General features: G+C 40.6%; 1 protein-coding gene across 9 annotated transcripts in view; it reads right to left on the bottom strand.

The window, feature by feature from the left end:
- Window positions 1-18,810, bottom strand: part of szt2 (SZT2 subunit of KICSTOR complex) — a 257,630-nt gene that overhangs the window by 73,025 nt on the left and 165,795 nt on the right. For 8 of the 9 annotated variants that reach the window (XM_043698914.1, XM_043698920.1, XM_043698919.1 and 5 more), the window contains 7 exons: window positions 18,179-18,370; window positions 16,762-16,922; window positions 15,210-15,391; window positions 13,636-13,733; window positions 6,763-6,895; window positions 5,771-5,898; window positions 2,908-2,955 (listed from right to left, as the gene is read on the bottom strand). In XM_043698914.1, coding sequence (XP_043554849.1) covers window positions 2,908-2,955; window positions 5,771-5,898; window positions 6,763-6,895; window positions 13,636-13,733; window positions 15,210-15,391; window positions 16,762-16,922; window positions 18,179-18,370 — 942 coding nt within the window. The remainder of the gene's footprint in view (window positions 1-2,907; window positions 2,956-5,770; window positions 5,899-6,762; window positions 6,896-13,635; window positions 13,734-15,209; window positions 15,392-16,761; window positions 16,923-18,178; window positions 18,371-18,810) is intronic. The other variant, XM_043698917.1, reaches the window with a different exon arrangement.

The raw sequence follows: 18,810 nt of genomic DNA, 5'->3' as shown, positions 1-18,810 counted from the left end.
TGGTCAGATGCATGGCAGATGCAGTTTAATGTGGATAAATGTATGGTTATCCACGTTGGAGGCAAGAACAGGAAGGCAGATTACTACCTAAATAGAATCAATTTAGGTAAGGGGCAGTACAGAGAGATCTGGGTGTTCTTGTGCACCAGTCAATGAAGGTAAGCATGCAGGTACAGCAGGTAGTGAAGAAGGCTAATAGTATGCTGGCCTTCATAACAAGAGGGATTGAGTATAGAAGCAAAGAGGTTATTCTGCAGCTGTACAGGGCCCTGGTGAGACCACACCTGGAGTACTGTGTGCAGTTCTGGTCTCCAAATTTGAGGAAAGACATTCTGGTTATTGAGGGAGTGCAGCATAGGTTCATGAGGTCAATTCTTGGAATGGCAGAATTACTTTACACTGAAAGGTTGGAGCGACTGGGCTTGTGTACCCTTGAGTTTAGAAGACTGAGAGGGGATGTGATTGAGACATATAAGATTATTAAAGGATTGGACACTCTGGAGGCAGGAAACATGTTTCCGCTGATGGGTGAGTGCCGAACCGGAGGACACAGCTTAAAAATATGGGGTAGACCATTTAGGACAGAGATGAAGAGAAACTTCTTCACCCAGAGATTGGTGGCTGTGTGGAATGCTCTGCCCTAGAGGACAGTGGAGGCCCAGTCTCTGCATTCATTTAAGAAAGAGTTGGATAGAGCTCTCAAGGATTGTGGAATCAAGGCTTATGGAGATAAGGCAGGAAGAGAATACTGATTCAGGATGATCAGCCATGATCATATTGAATGGTGGTGCAGGCTCGAAGGGCAGAATGGCCTACTCCTGCACCTATTGACCATCAGCGTTCCAGAAAGACCACTCCCTCTGCGACTCCCTCACCAGGTCCACACCCCCCAGCAACGCAACCTCCACTCCCAGCACCTTCCGCTGCAACCGCAAGAAATGCAAAACTTGCGCCCACACCTCCCCCCTCACTTCCCTCCAAGGCCCCAAGGGATCCTTCTATATCCATCACAAATTCACCTGCACCTCCACACACATCATCTACTCCATCCGCTGCACCCGATGTGGCCTCCGCAACATCGGGGAGACAGGCCGCCTACTTGCGGAACATTTCAGAGAACACCTCTGGGACACCAACCAACCCAACCGCCCCGTGGCTGAACACTTTAACTCCCCCTCCCACTCCACCAAGGACATGCATATCCTTGGCCTCCTCCATCACCAGACCTTGACAACACGACGCCTGGAGGAACAGCGCCTCATCTTCCGCCTAGGAACCTTCCAACCACAAGGGATGAATGCAGATTTCTCCAGCTTCCTAATTTCCCCTCCCCCCACCTTATCTTCATCCCAACCCTCGGACTCAGCATCGCCTTCTTGACCTGCAATCTTCTTCCCGACCTCTCTGCCCCATCACCCTCACCTTAACCTCCTTCCACCTTTCGCATTCCCAATGCCCCTCCCCCAAGTCCCTCCTCCCTACCTTTTATCTTAGCCTGCTTGGCACACATTCCTCATTCCTGAAGAAGGGCTTATGCCCGAAACATGACTCCTACTACCTAGAAAGGCAACAGATGCAAGGAAACACTACCACATAATTGTAACCTGAAACTGTAATTGTCATTTCTTCACTGCCTAACAGACCTGTGGTTATACCATAGACTGCAAAGGTTGAAGGGGGCAACCACCACTATTTTAATCGCAATTAGGGATACGCAACAAATGTTGGCCTAGCCAGCAACACCCACATCCCATGAATGAACAAAACAAAAGATACCTAGCACAAGGAAAGAAATTGTATGAATCTAGCAACTAAAGAATTTTCCCGCAATCCTCATGGACTACAGTATTATTTAGTTTCCTCATTAGAACATCAGTTAACTACTATCTTCAGATCAAGGGTAATCAATTACACCTCACCTTTGGGGATTAGCCCATATCCATATTTGGATCAAGGCAGTAAAAATGTCTGAAGTTGAACAAATCTGACAGAACCCAAACCGAACATCAGTGAACAGGTTACTTGTGAGTAAAATTGCTTCATAGCATGGTTGACTACTCCTTCCATCACTTTGTTAATGATTGGAAGTGAGCTGATAGGAGAAGGTTAGATTTGTTCTTATTTGCTGACAGGGTAGAGCTGGGCAATTTTTTGTATTGTCAGGTACTCCTGCACTGTAGTTCTACTGGAACAAATTAGCTAGCTACACGGCTAGTAAAAAGAAGTCTTCTACAATTCAGCTATCTTGTTGTCAGGCTCGTAGCTTTTCACATTAATTAGCAAAGAAAAATTGTTTGTGTAGAGGAGGAGAGATATTGGACAATTCCAACATTAATGAAGTTGTCACTGCAAAATGAAACTGCAGCTTCTAGGTGCTGCGCAACATGGTGCCAAAAACACCACCAAGAGAAACAATGGAGCAGTACGAAATGATTGCAGCTGCTTGGGGTAATGTATGGTAGTTAATACAGATCACCAGTGTTTGGCACATCAAAACATGAGGCGATTTTTGTTGTAGCTCTATACACATATGGCATTTTCAATTGGGGAAAATGAGCAAACTATTCAGATGCTATTACATATGTTTCAACCTTGAGCATATTTAAGATTTGGCTTGATATGTTTTGGTCTCTAAGGAAACCAAGCAATTTGAACAGAATTGGGTCAGAGGATCAGCCATGATAGCATTAAGTGATGCAGTGCACCATCTGCATGTCCTCCCATTTCTATGCTCTTATCATCTTAACTTTAGAGATGACCACAAATATGATCTTGCTATTTGTTACACTCATATCTGTGGTTTCATTGAAATACAGAAATTAGAAGCTGAATAGCATAACATTCTGATATCTTTAACAAGTGTAACCCACCACCATAATCACCATAAAATCATTTGGTGAGACTTACGTTTGACACTATTTACCAAAGGTCTGTTTTCACCACCATCACAGTCAACTGTAGGCACATAAAATATGAGCAGGAACAACATAGCAGAGTATGACAAAGAAAACTAACAGTTATGGCAGTTAAGTACTTGAATTCACTAGGACACCCAATGATTCAAATACTAAAGTAGAAACTTCACTCAGCAATTGGACAGGTAAGTTATTTAATTTAATTTACTGAAAAAGATTTTATCTGTAAATTAGTACCCTTATTGTATAACAATGCATGCCAAATTGATTGATTGCTATATTTAAATACTATATTTTTATGATTACCACATTTCAAAATGGTCTGTGATACATCGATTATTAAACTTTATTTTAGAATGAAACATGGAGACAGTCTGGGTGCCGACAATTTCTCAAAAGCCATTTACTGGGAAGTAATTTATTATGCATTAGGAAAATTCTGACTTCTCAGCAAGAAAAGCTAACATAATTATTCAATTTAAATGTTTCAAGAATTCCTGCAATGTATTTTTAAATTTCAAATTGGATATGCTGAGACATTTAAAATGGCTTTCTTTCCCTTCGTTCTCTCCCACATGTCACAATTAGCAGTCACGACAATGCAAGAAGATTTTCACCTCCTCATTTCTGGATTCAAACCTTGTTGCAGCAACAAAAGCAACATGCAAAACAGCTCATTTCACAGAGTAAAATTATCAATCCTGTCCAGGAATCCAGGTTTCTGTTGTACAAAGGCGATGCTTAATGCGCATTATATCCTTATTGTAAAAAAAAGACTGATGACAGTTGACAAAGATTCCAATTTTACTATAACATTGACCGCATTACAACTGATCAACATTTCTGATGTGTACTTAAGCATTAAAATTCAAATCTTATAGTTTACCTTTGTGAATTTAGAAACATAAAAACTAGGCCATTTACTCTTTTGATTTGAGCCTGTTTTGTCATTCAGCATGACTATGGCTGATCCTCTACCTCAATGGCATCTTCTCTCTTTCTCTCTATGTCCCTAATTAGCAATCTCTTCCTAGAATCTACTCAGTAACGCAGCCTCGACAGCCTGGTGGTCGCAAATTCCACAAACTGACCACATTCTGAACGAAGCAATGTTTCCTCATCTCAGGCAAAAGTGAGAACTGCAAATGCTGGAAACCAGAGTCTAGATTAGTGTGGTGCTGGAAAAGCACAGCAGGTCAGGCAGCAGCCGAAGAAAGGGAAAATCGATGTTTTGGGCAAAAGCCCTTCATCAGGAATTCCTGAAGGGCTTTTGCACGAAGCGTCGATTTTCCTGCTCCTTGAATGCTGCCTGACCTGCTGTGCTTTTCCAGCACCACTCTAATCTAGACCCCCGTTTCCTCATCTCAGTCTATGGCCCATCCATATCCTAAGATTTTGACCCCTGGTTCTAGACTTCCCAACACAGGGAAACTTCCTTCTTGCATCAAGTCTGTCTAGCCCTGTTAGAACTTTATATGTTTCAATCAGATTCCCTCTTATTCTTCTCAACTTGAGTGAATACATGCCCAGTTGACCAATCTCTCCTCATAGGACATTCCTGTCACCCGCAGCAGCACCCTAGTGACCTTTCACTACACTCCCTCTATAGCAACTATATAATGTTTTAGGTATAGAGACCAAAGCTGCAAACAATATTACAGATGCAATCTTATTAAGACTCTGTATAACTGCAGCAAGAAACTGCCTCCTACTTCTGAACTCAAATCCTTCTACAATGGCCAATGTACCGCATGCCTTTTGAATTGTTTGCTGTATCCGACACTGGATCAGTGGTGCTGGTAGAGCACAGCAATTCAGGCAGCATCCGAAGACAGGCAAAATCGACGTTTCGGGCAAAAGCCCTTCATCAGGAATAAAAAGCTTTTGCCCGAAATGTCGATTTTGCCTGTCTTCGGATGCTGCCTGAATTGCTGTGCTCTTCCAGCACCACTGATCCAGAATCTGGTTTCCAGCATCTGCAGTCATTGTTTTTACCTTGCTGTATCCGACTGTCTACTTTTATTGACTTGTGTACAAGATACCCAGAACCCTTTGTACATATATGTTCCCAAAATATCACTATTTAAATAATATTTTGCCTTATTGATTTTCACACGAAAGTGCATAACTTCACATTTATGCATGCTATACTGCATTTGCCCGCACACACAATTTGTATACATTTTCCTGAAGCTTCCTTGCATCCTCAAAACTCAGAATCCCACCTAGTTTTGTGTTGTCATCAAATATTGCATTTACTTCCCTCATTCATGTCAATTTATACAGATCCAAGCACTGTTCCCTATGATAAGCCATTAGTCACACTTGCCACCTGAAAAAAAGGTCCATTTATGTCCACTTTCTGTTTCTGATCCATCAATCAATTCTCAATCCATGCCAGTTTAATACCTCAATCTTGTGTGCTTTAACTTTTCCCAATAGCCCCTTATGTGGAAGCCTTTCTAAAGCCTTCTCGAAATCCAAGTACACCACATCCACCGGCTCACCCTTATCTATTCTACTAGTTACATGCTCAAAAAATTCCATTACATTAGTTAAACATTATTTCCCTTTCATATGCCCACGATTACTTTGTCTGATCCTATTAATGCTTTCCAAGTGTTTTGCTTTCACGTCTTTTATAATAGACTCTAATATTTCCCCATTACTGATGTTACACTATATAAAGATATGCAACGATTAGATTCATTTGACATCTGGGCACTATTAACTTTGCCTGCTGAACCAACTATTGCAAGAATTAATTTGGATTCGTACTATGCACTCAGCTAGATAAATGTATTATCCAGGAGATGTAGCAAACCAAACCAGTACGAGTCAGAACACATCCATACCTTGTTCTGTACTGTAACGCCACTGGTGGAAATTACGTCCAATCAGAATGAATTGTCTGGCTGAACCAGGCCGAGTAGAGGAGTGTTGACTGAGACAATATGGCAGGAAAGTGGAACCATGCGGAGAACTAAAATACGAAAAAGTAATGAATACAGCATTACACTTTGATTCAAAAAGGGCATTAACATCTGAAAAATTAACATTCTTGTGGATGCAGTGTCCTACAGTCTTTCTGAAGCAGTGATTCAATGAGAATGAGGGCGAGCAAAAGCTTTAGGACTATAGGAATGACCTTAAGGAAGGAGATTCTAGAAAGCAAGTCCAGAAGACTGAAGGCACAGTCACCAACTTTGGAATTGTTTGTGGAATAGGGGTTGAGCAAAGGAGTTTCCCATACTAAACCTCCACTTTATGAAGCTGGCGATTAATTTGAAGCCACAATGATCAGTCTATACTATTCCAGAGGAAAGTAGCAAATCACAGCAAGCACTATTCCAATCTAAAAAACCCTTGCAAAATTCTTAACCCTTCTGTAAGAGAACAAACTCTCATTGTTGCAGAACTTGAAAAGCACTTTCATCAGACGTGTGCGATGTCTTAGCTGCATATATCAGTTCTGAATTCTGAGAGGATGGGTATAATTTATTTTTCATAGACAACTGCACAGGGCACGCTGGATGTGGAAAGGGAGAAGAGAGAAACAAACAGAGCAGGACTCATTTGCAATACATAACTAAGATGTGCCTTCTTATGTACTACAAACCTTGAGTTGGCAACAGCAATAGACCCACATCAAGTGAAGGTGAAAAACAACCATTACCAAGTAAGCAGAGAAAATCTCATGCCACAAAGAGCAATAGAAGCAACTTGTCTTTGATCTATCTATACAGAGATGCAAAATGGCTCAGCAATACCTTCATATTACTTTAACTGGAATTCAAACAATAGAGATGGATGCAGAGTTTCAAAATATAAAAGCATTGAAACTTACCTAATTTTTTCAAAGATTTTAACAGTTGTGTCAGTGGCAAGACTGCTGATCAAATTCACAATCTCAGTGAGAATGGAGCTGAGTAAAAATCGGGAACCAATATCAACAGAACACTGTTGTACGGAAGGACATCCTGCGTGAGTAGATAAGATACATAAACAAGTCAACACTAGTATCCAGTTATCATTAAGGGTAACAAAATAAAGTATAATGGTGATGCAGCATATGGGAACAATAAGATTGCAGAGATAGTGGTCCAATGATAATACCACGGGTAATCCAGAGATCTAGGCTAATGTTCTGAGGCACAGGTTCAAATCCCACCACAACAGCCAAAGGAAATTTAATTCAATCTGAAATATAAAATTTGATTCTGTATTGCTAACCATGCTAATAATAACTATCTACTATCATTAAACCATCTGGTTCACTAAAGTCATTTACAGAATGATAACTGCCATCCTCATCACATGTGACTCTAATGATAGGGTTTTACAAATGTGAGGTGCTGAGCTAAGGTAAGTGATGTAACTTAACTGCAGTCATGTGTCAGTTTGTCTGTTATAAGGTTGTTTCAGCAATGGCTCATCAGGTATATACTGTTAATAAAAACTACTTGAAGAAGTACTTGAGGGGCTGGCCTGAGCATGTCTGAGGAACTAAAGAACCATAGTAAAAAATTTCTGAAATGACTCAGCTGGTCACTCAGTTTGCGATTCTGGAGAAGAGTTTTAGCTCATGTTGTGGATCAGGTTGTAAGTTTGCTTGCTGAGCTGAAAGATTTGTTCTCAAGATGTTTCGGCACCATGCTTGGTAACATCATCAGTGAGCCTCCTGTGAAGCATTAATGTTCTGTCCTGCTTGCTATTTATCTATCTCGGTTTGTTGTGGTGGGTGATATCACTTTTGGTTCTGTTTCTAAAAGGTTGGCAAATGAGCTCCAAATCTATGTTTGTTAATGGAGTTCTGGTTTGAATGCCAAGCATTTAGGAATTCCCGTGCAGGTCTTTGTTTAGCCTGTCCCAGGATGGATGTATTGTCCCAATTGAACTGGTGTCCCTCGTCGTCTGTGTGTATGGATACTAGTGATAGCTGGTCATGTCTTTTTGTGGCTAGTTGGTGCTCATGTATCCTGGTGGCTAGTTCCCAGCCCGTCTGTCCAAAGTAATGTTTGTTGCAGCCCTTGCAAGGTATTTTGTATATGATGTTTGTTCTGCTGGTTGCTGATGTGTGGTCCTTTAAATTCATCAGGAGCTGTTTCAGTATGGTGGTATGTTTGTGGGCTACCATGATGCCTAGGGGCCAGAGTAGTCTGGTCGTCATCTCCGAGATGTCTTTAATGTATGGCAGTGTGGCTAGAGTCTCTGGGCGAGTTGTTTCTTCTTGTTTAGGTCTGTTGTGTAGGAATCGGCAGAATACGGTTATCAGGTACCTGCTGTTCTTGAAAACGTTGTATAGGTGTTTTTCCTTGGCTTCTTGTAGTTCCTGGGTGCTGCAGTGTGTTGTGATGAAACATCTGAAAACAATCTACCAGCTCAGCGAGCAAACTTGCAACCTGGTCACTCAGTTCTAGAGCACATTAAGATAGGTAACCAATGTTGGCATTGCTAGCACAGCATACATCCCACAAATGAATTAAAAGGAAATGTACATTCATGCCAGACTCCTCATTATAACAAGTTGCAAGACCATTGCTACATCATGTAAGGAAATGTTAAGTGTAAGTAAAGTATCTTGGAAGAAAATTGGGAAGCTTAGGCCAATCCCAACACCCACTGGAGCAACAGCAGCTTACATCTCTCTCTCTCTTTCCCTCCAGGAACTGAAGACACAACAGAAATATCCTTAAAAGCTTGATGGAGCTATACTATCCTTCATAAATAATATTACAGCCTGTGTGGATAAGATGTTTATTAATGTTGTACTCTTAAGAGCTTTAGACCACAATATTAGGTGATTTTAAAGCACTTCTATAAATAATCATCAACTTAAAATGAATTAAAAAGAACGTAAAAGCTGGTTTATTAATTTATTTGTGAGCTGTTCTAAGCTGTATTTTTCAGTACAGCTAATAACTATCCATTTATATGTCATTATCTACTTGGATCAGTCAGTTATGCTGTCATCATACAACAAAACTATTATTCAAACCAACACAATGAGTCATTAGACATATTCTTGATAAATTATAAGATGGTGCAGTAGTTGACCTAATGACTGTGCAGATATAAGAACGGCTCAGTGGGTAGCACTGCTACCTCACAGCGGCAAGGACCCAGGTTCAATTCCAGCTTCAGGCGATTATCTGCGTGGAATTTGCACATTATTCCTTCGGGTGCTCCAGTTTCCTCCCACAGTCTAAAGATGTGCAGGTGAGATGAATTGGCCATGCCCATAGTGTCCAGGCTAGCCAGATTAGTTATGGGAAATGCAGGATGACAGGGATAGGGTAGGGGAGTGGATCTGAGTTGGATGCTCTTTGGAGGGTTGTTGTGGACTCGAAGGTCGACTGGCCTGCTTTCACACTGATTCTATGATTCTGATTCTGTAAGAGGCAAGGTTCTATTAAAGCCAATATTGGAGAGCTTTACAAGCACTCTCATCTCTGAATGCTCCAACACTCAATGACCAGAATAGCCTTTATTCTCACATATACTCAATGTGTATACTGAAAAGTTTATACGTCTCCAATTACAGTGCCAAGAAAAGTACCTAGGCATAGCCTCTTCAGTTACAAAATCATAAGACAGTAGAGAAAGAAAACGTCCAGCTTTACAGAAAAAGAAGTTGAGTACAACAGACCACGCTGGCATCTTGCTTCCAGTTCACACCAGGCCCTGGCTCCACACTGCTCCAGTAACACTGCTCCAGTAATTAATTATCCATTGCAATATTACATCTTTCTGTTCTTAAATTTGTGAATTAAACCATGTGATACAGCAATATCATTTATTTTAAGATTGGTTTAGAATTATTAGTTAGTAACATATCAGGTTGCGTGTTAGTTATTAACGTGTATACATATCTGTAGTTATGTTTATTGCTTTTAAACCAGTTTGTAAGTGTTACTTTGAGCCTAATGAGTTTGCACTTACTTGAGGATTTTATCACTTAGCAAGGCAATCTGTTGTGTTTCAAAGTTTGTGAGAACTTTCTCAACTTAGTGTGTGCCATAAGCTTTAAACAAACCCTGTTGTTGACTGTTGGTGGTGGAGGGACTGAATGTTGGTAGATGTGATGACAATCAAGTGGGATGCTTTATCTTGGCTGCTGTCAAGCTTCTTGAGGGTTGCTGGAGCTGCATAGAGTTTTCCATCATCACTCCTGACTTGTAGATGGCAGACAGGCTTTGGGGAGTCAGGAGGTGAAGTACTCACTGCAGTATTCCTAGTCTCTGAACTGCTCTTGTAGCCAGTATGTTTATATGGCAAGTCCAGTTGAGTTTCAGGTGAATGGTAACTTCAAGGATGTTGAGAGTGGAGGCTTCTGTGATAATAATACCATTGAATATCAAGGGGCAGTGGTTACGGTCATAGGCTGATTTTTGTGTGGTGCCAATGTTAGTTACTAATTATCGGCCAAGCCTCAATATTGTCTAGATCTTATTGCACTTGAACATGGACTGCTTCAGGATCTGAGGAGTCAGATGGTGCTCAACACTGTGCAATCATCAGCGAACACCCCCATTTCTGACCTTATGATCGAGGGAAAGTCATTAACGAAGCAGCTGAAGATGGTTGGGCTTAAGCCATGACCCTGAGAAACTCCTGCAGCAATACGATGGGGCTGAGATGACGGACCTCAACAACCACAACCATCTTCCCATGTTCCAGGTATGACTCCAATCAACAGAGTTTTTGCCCCGACAGCTACTTAACTATTTTTACTAGAACTCCTTGATGCCACACAAATACAGCCTTGATATCAAAGACTGTCACTGTAACCTCATCTCTGGAGCTCAGCTCTTTGTCCATGTTTGAACTAAGGCTATAATGATGTCAGGAGCTGATTGGCCCTGGCAGAACCTAATCTGATCATCAGTGAGCAATTTATTGCTGAGCTGGTGCTGCTTGGTAACACTTCTGTTGACACTTTCCATTACTGATGATCGAGAGTAGACTGATGGGGCGATAATTAGACAGGTTGCATTTGTCCTGCTTTGTGTGTAGAGGGAATACTTAGGCAATTATCAAGTAGATGTCAGTGTTATAACTGTAATGTAGGTGTGTGGCAGGTGGAGCACAGCTCTTCAGTACTATTGCCGAAATGTTGTCAGGACTTATAGCCTTGGCAGTATCCAGTCCCTACAATTTTTTCTTGCTACCACATGGAGTGAATCAAATTGGCTGAAGACTGGTTAACTGTGATTTGAGGGATCACTGAAGGAGGCTTAGAATCAATCATTTAGTTGAAGATTGCTGCGCATGCTTCAACCTTATCTTTTGCACTGGTGTGTTGAGCTCTTCCATCATTTAGGAGGGGGATATTTGTGGAGCTTCCTCCTCCAGTGAGTTGTTTAAGTGTTCACCACCATTCATGACTTGATGTGATAGGACTGCAGAGCTTAGATCTGAGCTGTTAGTTGGATTGCCACGCTCTCTCTATCACTTGGTTCTCATGCTATTTGGCATGCAAGTAGTCTTGTTTGGTAGCTTCACCAGTTTGTGTTTTTGGATCAATGGGTTTATACTTAAAACTCTTTGAATTTGTGTCATAACTAAATAGATTAGTTTATTCTATTTTACCTTAATTTCTTTACTTCTTTTACTTAAATTTGTATCTTATTGTTAAAATCTGCAACACTACATGCTCCTGTCTCAGTGAGAAGACACCTCACAAAATCCAAAACATAAACAATGATCTATCATGCCAGATTTCAATCTGGGATCTGACTTGTCCAGTAATAACATTGCCTGGGATCATAACACATATTGGAAGGGATCACCCTCCCTATTAAGCTCCTCACAGGTTATATTTATAAGCTTAAAAGGTTTCTACTCATTCCTTGAACTTTAAAAGGCTCCTAACTTGTGGGACATTTGCCATCATGTCTACATGTTAACCACTTCCAGTGAATCAAGTTCCAATATCAAATGAGTTGACAGACCAAATTACATGAATAGTTGTCTCGCTGTAATCAGCAGTCTGCCACACAATTAGAAATTTGTTCCCCAAAAAGCATTACATGCTTGAACTGTGACACAAATTAAATCCATCACTGGATAATCAAGATGAAGGAGCATATGATGATAAAGATCTTGGCTACTGCTCATCAAGTGTTGAAAGTTTAGTCATGTCATTTAATTGAAAATTATTTTAGAATTTCATTAAACTTTCTACATATGCTTCTCTCACTAAACAGAGAGATTTCATCTCTTTTCGATTAAACAACAGAATAATAGCTTAATGGCTCTTTTTTAAAAATGTGATTCACATCAATTAATTTTTTGTTTTTGTAAAATTAACCTATTTTTCTAATCAACCTGTTCAGAGATGTTAGTACAGACCTCTGGAGCAGGTGGGTCTTAAACCCGGGTCTCTCAGTCCAGGGGTAGAAAGACTACCACTGAGCCACAAGAGGGTCCTTGTACATTGATTAGGATAAGCTCATACAGGTATTGCATAAGCCTGCATGGATCAAGCATTTACTGAAGCAGCAACAAGAGTGGGGCTCAGAAGGCACACGAGTACAACATAATAGATTAGCAATTCGTCACCTTAACCTCTTGACCATGTCGTCTTGCATCTTAATGATTCTTACAGGACAGGTGATACTGGCAAAAGGAAAAGCTCTAGCTTTTAGGTTGTTGCTCAAATATTATCCAGATTCACAGATATTGGTGCACCTGAGAGTCTGTGGAGGTTCACCCTGGCTAAATCTCAGTAATCTGCTGGAGAGAGGCTAATGCAATAATTCCAGTCGTAAAAATCGCTGTTGTAGATTATTGCACCTGCAGCTTTGCACAGCTGGACTTGGAAAGATTTGTATTTTAATTAAAGCAATTAATGGGGAGATGAATAGATCCTAGTCAATTCAAGCCGACAATTTCACCAACATGTTCTGTTAGTGGACAAAAAGATGGATGAGTACAATTAAGCCAAGTACCTAGCACCCAACAAACATTAATTAAGTGCCCATCTTTATCCAACTAAATGCAACACAGTCCCGAGTGTACCACGGATGGAGAAATGTCGACTTCAATTTTTTACACACTCATACATCCCGCAACACTTCGTGCAATAATAAATAAATCAGTTTGGCATTTCAGCTCATTTACAAACAATGACTTAGTTCATCTTTAATCTTTGACAGAAAGAGGAAATCCGCATCTATGCTCATCACATGCTCATGATATCCCAAAGTAGCTTATCATCGAAGAAATGTGGAAAATGACACATCCAATTTGCAAACAGCAAGCTCTCACAAACATTAATGAATTAAATGATTTGCCACTGAAGAAGAGATAAACATTGGTTAAGCGATCTGAAATAACTCACCTGTTCTTTGAAATACTGCCATTGAATCTTCTAGTTCTCCCTGAAGAGCAGGGGCAAATACAGGGCTTCACCTTAATATTACACCTAAAAGACACCGCCTCTGACAGCACAGCACTCCCTCAGTACTGCACAAAAAGCGATAGCCTAGGTTACTCAAGCTCATGTTCGGGCCTTTGGCTCAGAGGCAAGAGTGTTGTCATTGATGAAGGCAAACATCTAGAGTTACTGTTTTATTTTATGGGTTAAAATACAAACAACTCTGAACACAAAACTTAAATTATCAGACAAATTAATTAATGGATATACAAAAGAAAACAGAGTCTCATGTTGAAACGCAACTTTTTGGGATTGCATAAGGAATTGAGACGTACTCACCCAGCACACCCATGAATGCCATCCACTGCTGACATGTGACGTGAAAGAGAGGATGAAGAGATCCCAGGTCTCCTTCCTCCAACTGGCCAGTCCGCTTCCTGCAAGAAGTTAGCAGGCTATAGAAATTTGTTTCATTTTTATTTATTAAAATGTATTCACCTGCATTTATCAAACCTATATGCACACCCACATTGGGATAGTCCAACCGAAACTAATTTTCATCTTGTCTATGTAAGTTGAAAGAAATGATATTTGATTTTCATTGTAATTGAGCATTATTAAATACTCTGCTCTCCTCATTGAAATAAATACATTTAACTCGATCAAATTTCCTAATCAGTTACATGAAAATCATCGATGTTGAGAATAAAAGTCAGATAGAATAGAACGTACCGAAGAGTAAATGTCAGATGATTTACAGCACTCTTTCTCAACATACTTGGATATAATTATAAACAATGATTACACCAGTTATACTTATCAGAGGAAGGCCTAGTGAGACACAGCAGATTGATCAGTAATCCCATACCAGATATTAAAATACTGAAAATCAAATGCATATAACAAACTGGAGACACAGGCCAACATGGGTGGATACATTCAAGCAATAATTATATGGCTTTCCAAACATATTGCCATGCGAGCAGAAGGGCTACCTATTAGACAGGACATGGACAGGGTGGTTCCTGACCATCTCTGGCAGTTTTCACAGGTTAGTTCAAAGCCTCTACCTGTTCAAAAAAGCTGAACTAGAAAAATAGGCATGTACTGAATGAATTTCCATTTACCTCACTCGGAGAAAGACATGCAGTTGGGCTCACTGAGAATGCAAATGCATTATCTTATCAATCGGCAGAAGTGGGTCGAGCTTGGATACAGGCCTTTAAAGTAGACCTTCTAATCCTTATTTGCATGTATAGTTAAGCATCTCAAGCTGTTAACAAATCAGATCTGGAAACAAGTTTCAATTTGTTGATATATTACTCATTAGCTTCTGACTACAGCAGTAAATAAAAACCACAGGGTCACAAATAGTCTCCACTGTTACAATGGCCATACTCATACGTACATGGCTTGTCCATTACATGCAATGGTTGCTACTTGAGGCAGGATTAATAACTTTAGAAATGTACTGTTTAAAAATTAAATCCTCAAAGTTCTTATAGATTGAGTTACTGCTGCTTCCTCATTAAGATGCAACTCCAAGTCATGCATTATTTACACTTGCGCAGATTACATGTTTTAATTTCACTCAGTCGACCCACTTAAAATACAAATATTAAATCGGTCCTGCACAGCTTGTTATTGAAGCCCTGAGCAACAGATCATTTCCTCAGGATTTCGATATCAATCTGCACAAGTCTTATGTCTTGAAATTACACTCAATTTCAGAGGGTAATCACAGCAAATGCAGTCAGTCTGGCTGAACAACCTGAAATCAGACCACCTGAAACAGTTTTAATGCTGTCTTTGTAATTGACACCTTGTAGTATGAGTAGATTGTTTGTGCCGTGTTTTTGATATAGCTAACTAACAAGGATAAACAGGGACTGTTGAATTGGCAGAGGCTGTACCTTCTTGAAGCTGCCTGTCTCTGTGTTTGTTCCAGTTCCACTGTGGATGCTCGGTCGTGACTAGAAGACTGCTTCAAATGTTCTGTTTTGTGCCTACGACGAATACGACTGTCATCGGTCCTTTCCAGAACAATGTCATCTGTGGTCTTAGGGGTGCCAGTGTCAGAGAAATCAGTCTTACTCTGAAAAATATAAACATTCCTTGTCACTTTTCAAATGGAGAAAGACTGTCCACCTGGCTCTGCAACACAGAATCCCTACAGTGTGTAAGCAGGCTATTCGGCCCATCAAATCCACACTGTCCCTCCAAAGAGTATCCCATCCAGACACACGCCCCCTATCCCATCCCCGTAACTTTGCATTTCCCATGGCTAATCCACCTAGCCTGCATAATGATGGATATCATTGGCAATTTAGCATGGCCAATCCACCTAACCTGCACGCAGAGGCAAACAGATGTACAGCACGGAAACAGACACTTTGGTCTAATTCATCCATGCTGATCATATATCCCATATAAATCTAGTCCCATTTGTCAGCCAGTGGCCCATATCCCTCTAAACCCTTCCTATTCATATATCCATCCAGATGTCTTTTAAATGTTATAATTGTACCAGCTTCACCACTTCCTCTGGCAGCTCATTCCATACACCTACCACCCTCTGTGTGAAAAAGTTGCCTCTTAAGAGAGAGAGAGAGACAGGGCGGAAGAGAGAGAGAGAGCGCACGCGAAAGCAAGAGTAACCCAAGGAATGTCACCTATGAATGCGAAGGGAATATGAACAACAGGCCTTCAAAGTGGCAGGAAACAAACAGGTCTAATAGATTCTTTGATCTCTTGTGGCTGCTAAGGTAATGAGGCAGCCTGATGGGAGTTATCAATATCCACCACCAAGAGTGGCTCGGCAGAAGCACAACTGATTAAGCTGCGTGACTCCTAAAGGAATTGGCAGCTAGACTTGGTCTGCAGCATGTAAAGGAAAACATACTTGACCTCACCCTTACCAATCTGCCTGCTTCAGATGTATCTGTCCATGACCGTTTTGGTAAGAATGATCACTGCACGGTTCTTGTAAAAACCAAGTCCCACCTTCACATTGAGAATGACCTCCGTCATCTTGAGTGGCATAGCAATATGCTAAACAGGACAGACTTTGAATAGATCCATCAGTTCAAGACAGGGCATCCATGAGGCACTCTAGGCCATCACCAACAGCAGAACTGTACTCCAACACAATCTGCAATCTTATGGCTCAGCATATCCCTCACTCAACTATTGCCATCAATCACCTCTGGTTCCGTAGAGTTTAATCATATCGGTTGCTTTTAAAGCACAAGTCCATTTGGTTGGGAGTCCAGGAATCCTTTCTAAATTAACCTTACTGCAACCAACCATTGGGTGGGTGAGTTAATTAGGAACTGGAGTCTGGTCATCCCTCCTCATCTAGGACCTTAATAGTTTTGGATAGCCCGTTAGAAACTGTAACAAAATGGGAAACCTCAACCAAGATCTGGCTTTAAACACTGCAGGCATCCAAATATCTACACTCACCAGCATATCCCAGAAACTGCGTCGGCCTGTCTTGCTTGTTGGAGTGGTGGATTCCGAGTTGCCAGGGGTGGAAACAGGTACAGGGCTGCTTTTACTTCCAGCCAAACTGCTAGAAAGGGCAATTGCTTCTTTAATCTCTGACCCTGACCTGCTGAGTCGACCTAACCATTCACAAAAAAGAATGAATCATTAAGAAATGCTTGCAATATGAAAGGCTTTTAATATTTCATTGGCACCAGTAGGAAGGAAAGCAAAAACTGCAGATGCTGGAAATCTGAAATAAAGACAGAAAATGTTATCTTAGCAGATGCTGCAGCAACTGCCGAGTCAGAAACAGTTTTAACATTTTGAGCCTGTCTTTTGCAAGACAGCAAGTCATAAAAGTGTGATGATGGCCTAGCGGTTTTATTGCTCAACTATTAAGCCAGGTTCTGGGGACCCAGGTTCAAATCCCACCATGGCAGATCCCACCATGGTAAAATTTCAATTTAATAAGAAAAATCTGGAATTAAGAATCTAATGATGACCATGAAACTGATGTCAATTGTCAGAATAAACCATCCGTTTATTAATGTCCTTTAGGGAAGGGAATTGCCATCGTTGCTTGGTCTGACTGACATGTTACTTCAGACCAACATCAGATTGACTTTTACCTGCTCTCTGGGCAATTACACATAGACAATACTGCCCTAGCCAGTAACACCGACATCCCATGAATAAAATGAATTAAGAAAAAAAAAGGTTTAAAAAAGACTCAGAAATAAAGACTCTGTTTTCTCTCTTCACAGTGGCACTACGGAAGTTGACAGAAACTGGTGACACATGAAACAGTCCAAAAGGGACATTGATTCATCAGCGACAACATGCTCATTTAGAAACCATGTTTGAGATACCTTTAATCACTTGCAGAGGTCTAAGCTTTAGGCCTCACATCTTAATATTTTTTATTATGTCTCGACATCCAAACATAATCCTAAAAGTGTTGAGGGAAGGCCTTTTTTTAATGGGGGGAATAGGTGGATGATCACCAATTCTGAACAGAGTTTTGGAATGTATTCAGTTAAATTAGAAGATTAGAGAGGTCTGAGGAATTGAGAGGACGCTACAGAGTTAGGGAGATGCAAGACCATGAAAGACAAAGGATGATTTTTTTTTTAAAACTGGGAGTATGAGCAGATCAAGAACCAATGTAAACCAGCATAAAGAGGAATGGAAGGTAAACAGGATTTTACATGGAACTACAAAACTCTGAATTGAAACTCAATCTAACCCACGTGAACCTGCAACAACTTTACAGAAAACATCTTTCTCAGATCAAAAGGTATTTGCACTGCTCTGCAAAAATGACCATAGCTGATTATCACAATATTCTTCCACTATTTTGTAAAACATTGATGTGTGAATTTTAAATGCTTACCATTTGTGTCACTCTCTGGTGTGACCATGGCAGGGCAGTAGGATTCCACGCACAGTGGGCACTGGAGCATTCGAAATTCCATAACAACATCACAAAGAGCATGACGAAGACCATTCTGAAGTTTTTCAGTAAGTTGCAATAGACTGATGTTTCCCTGTTCCCAAATATCAAAACGTACAAGGGTGTTGGGGTCTGAAGAGATAAAACAGTGATTAAAATGTGCAGTTAAGAGAATAAGCTGCACAATCAATCTAGGGATGGTCAGTTTTGCCCACATTCTATGATGTGCACCTATATGTTTATATGCTGTTCACCACTCTCTTGGGCGAACTGGTTACATCTGAATGCTCAATGAAGCATGTTTATTACAGTATTCAGTACATGCTGCTCAAATACCACACTGCACTCTCGGAATGAGAGACGAGGCATGATATTTGTAAAGTGCCAACTGTTGTCATGCATTGATAAGTGAAGGGTTGGTTGCACTGAGATGGAAACAAGCCAAGGCAGTAGCTCTTTTTGAAAAGAGGAAAAAGACAAAACTATGGACCATCTTAAATCAGTAAAGAAGAAAATAATGGACTGAAAACTAATAACAAATTTTTTAAAAACCTGTAACCAGGATGGTTTCA

The sequence above is a fragment of the Chiloscyllium plagiosum genome, chromosome 11 (genome assembly GCF_004010195.1).
Source record: "Chiloscyllium plagiosum isolate BGI_BamShark_2017 chromosome 11, ASM401019v2, whole genome shotgun sequence".
Classification (NCBI taxonomy): Eukaryota; Metazoa; Chordata; class Chondrichthyes; order Orectolobiformes; family Hemiscylliidae; genus Chiloscyllium; species Chiloscyllium plagiosum.
This window is presented reverse-complemented; position numbering and strand designations above follow the sequence as displayed.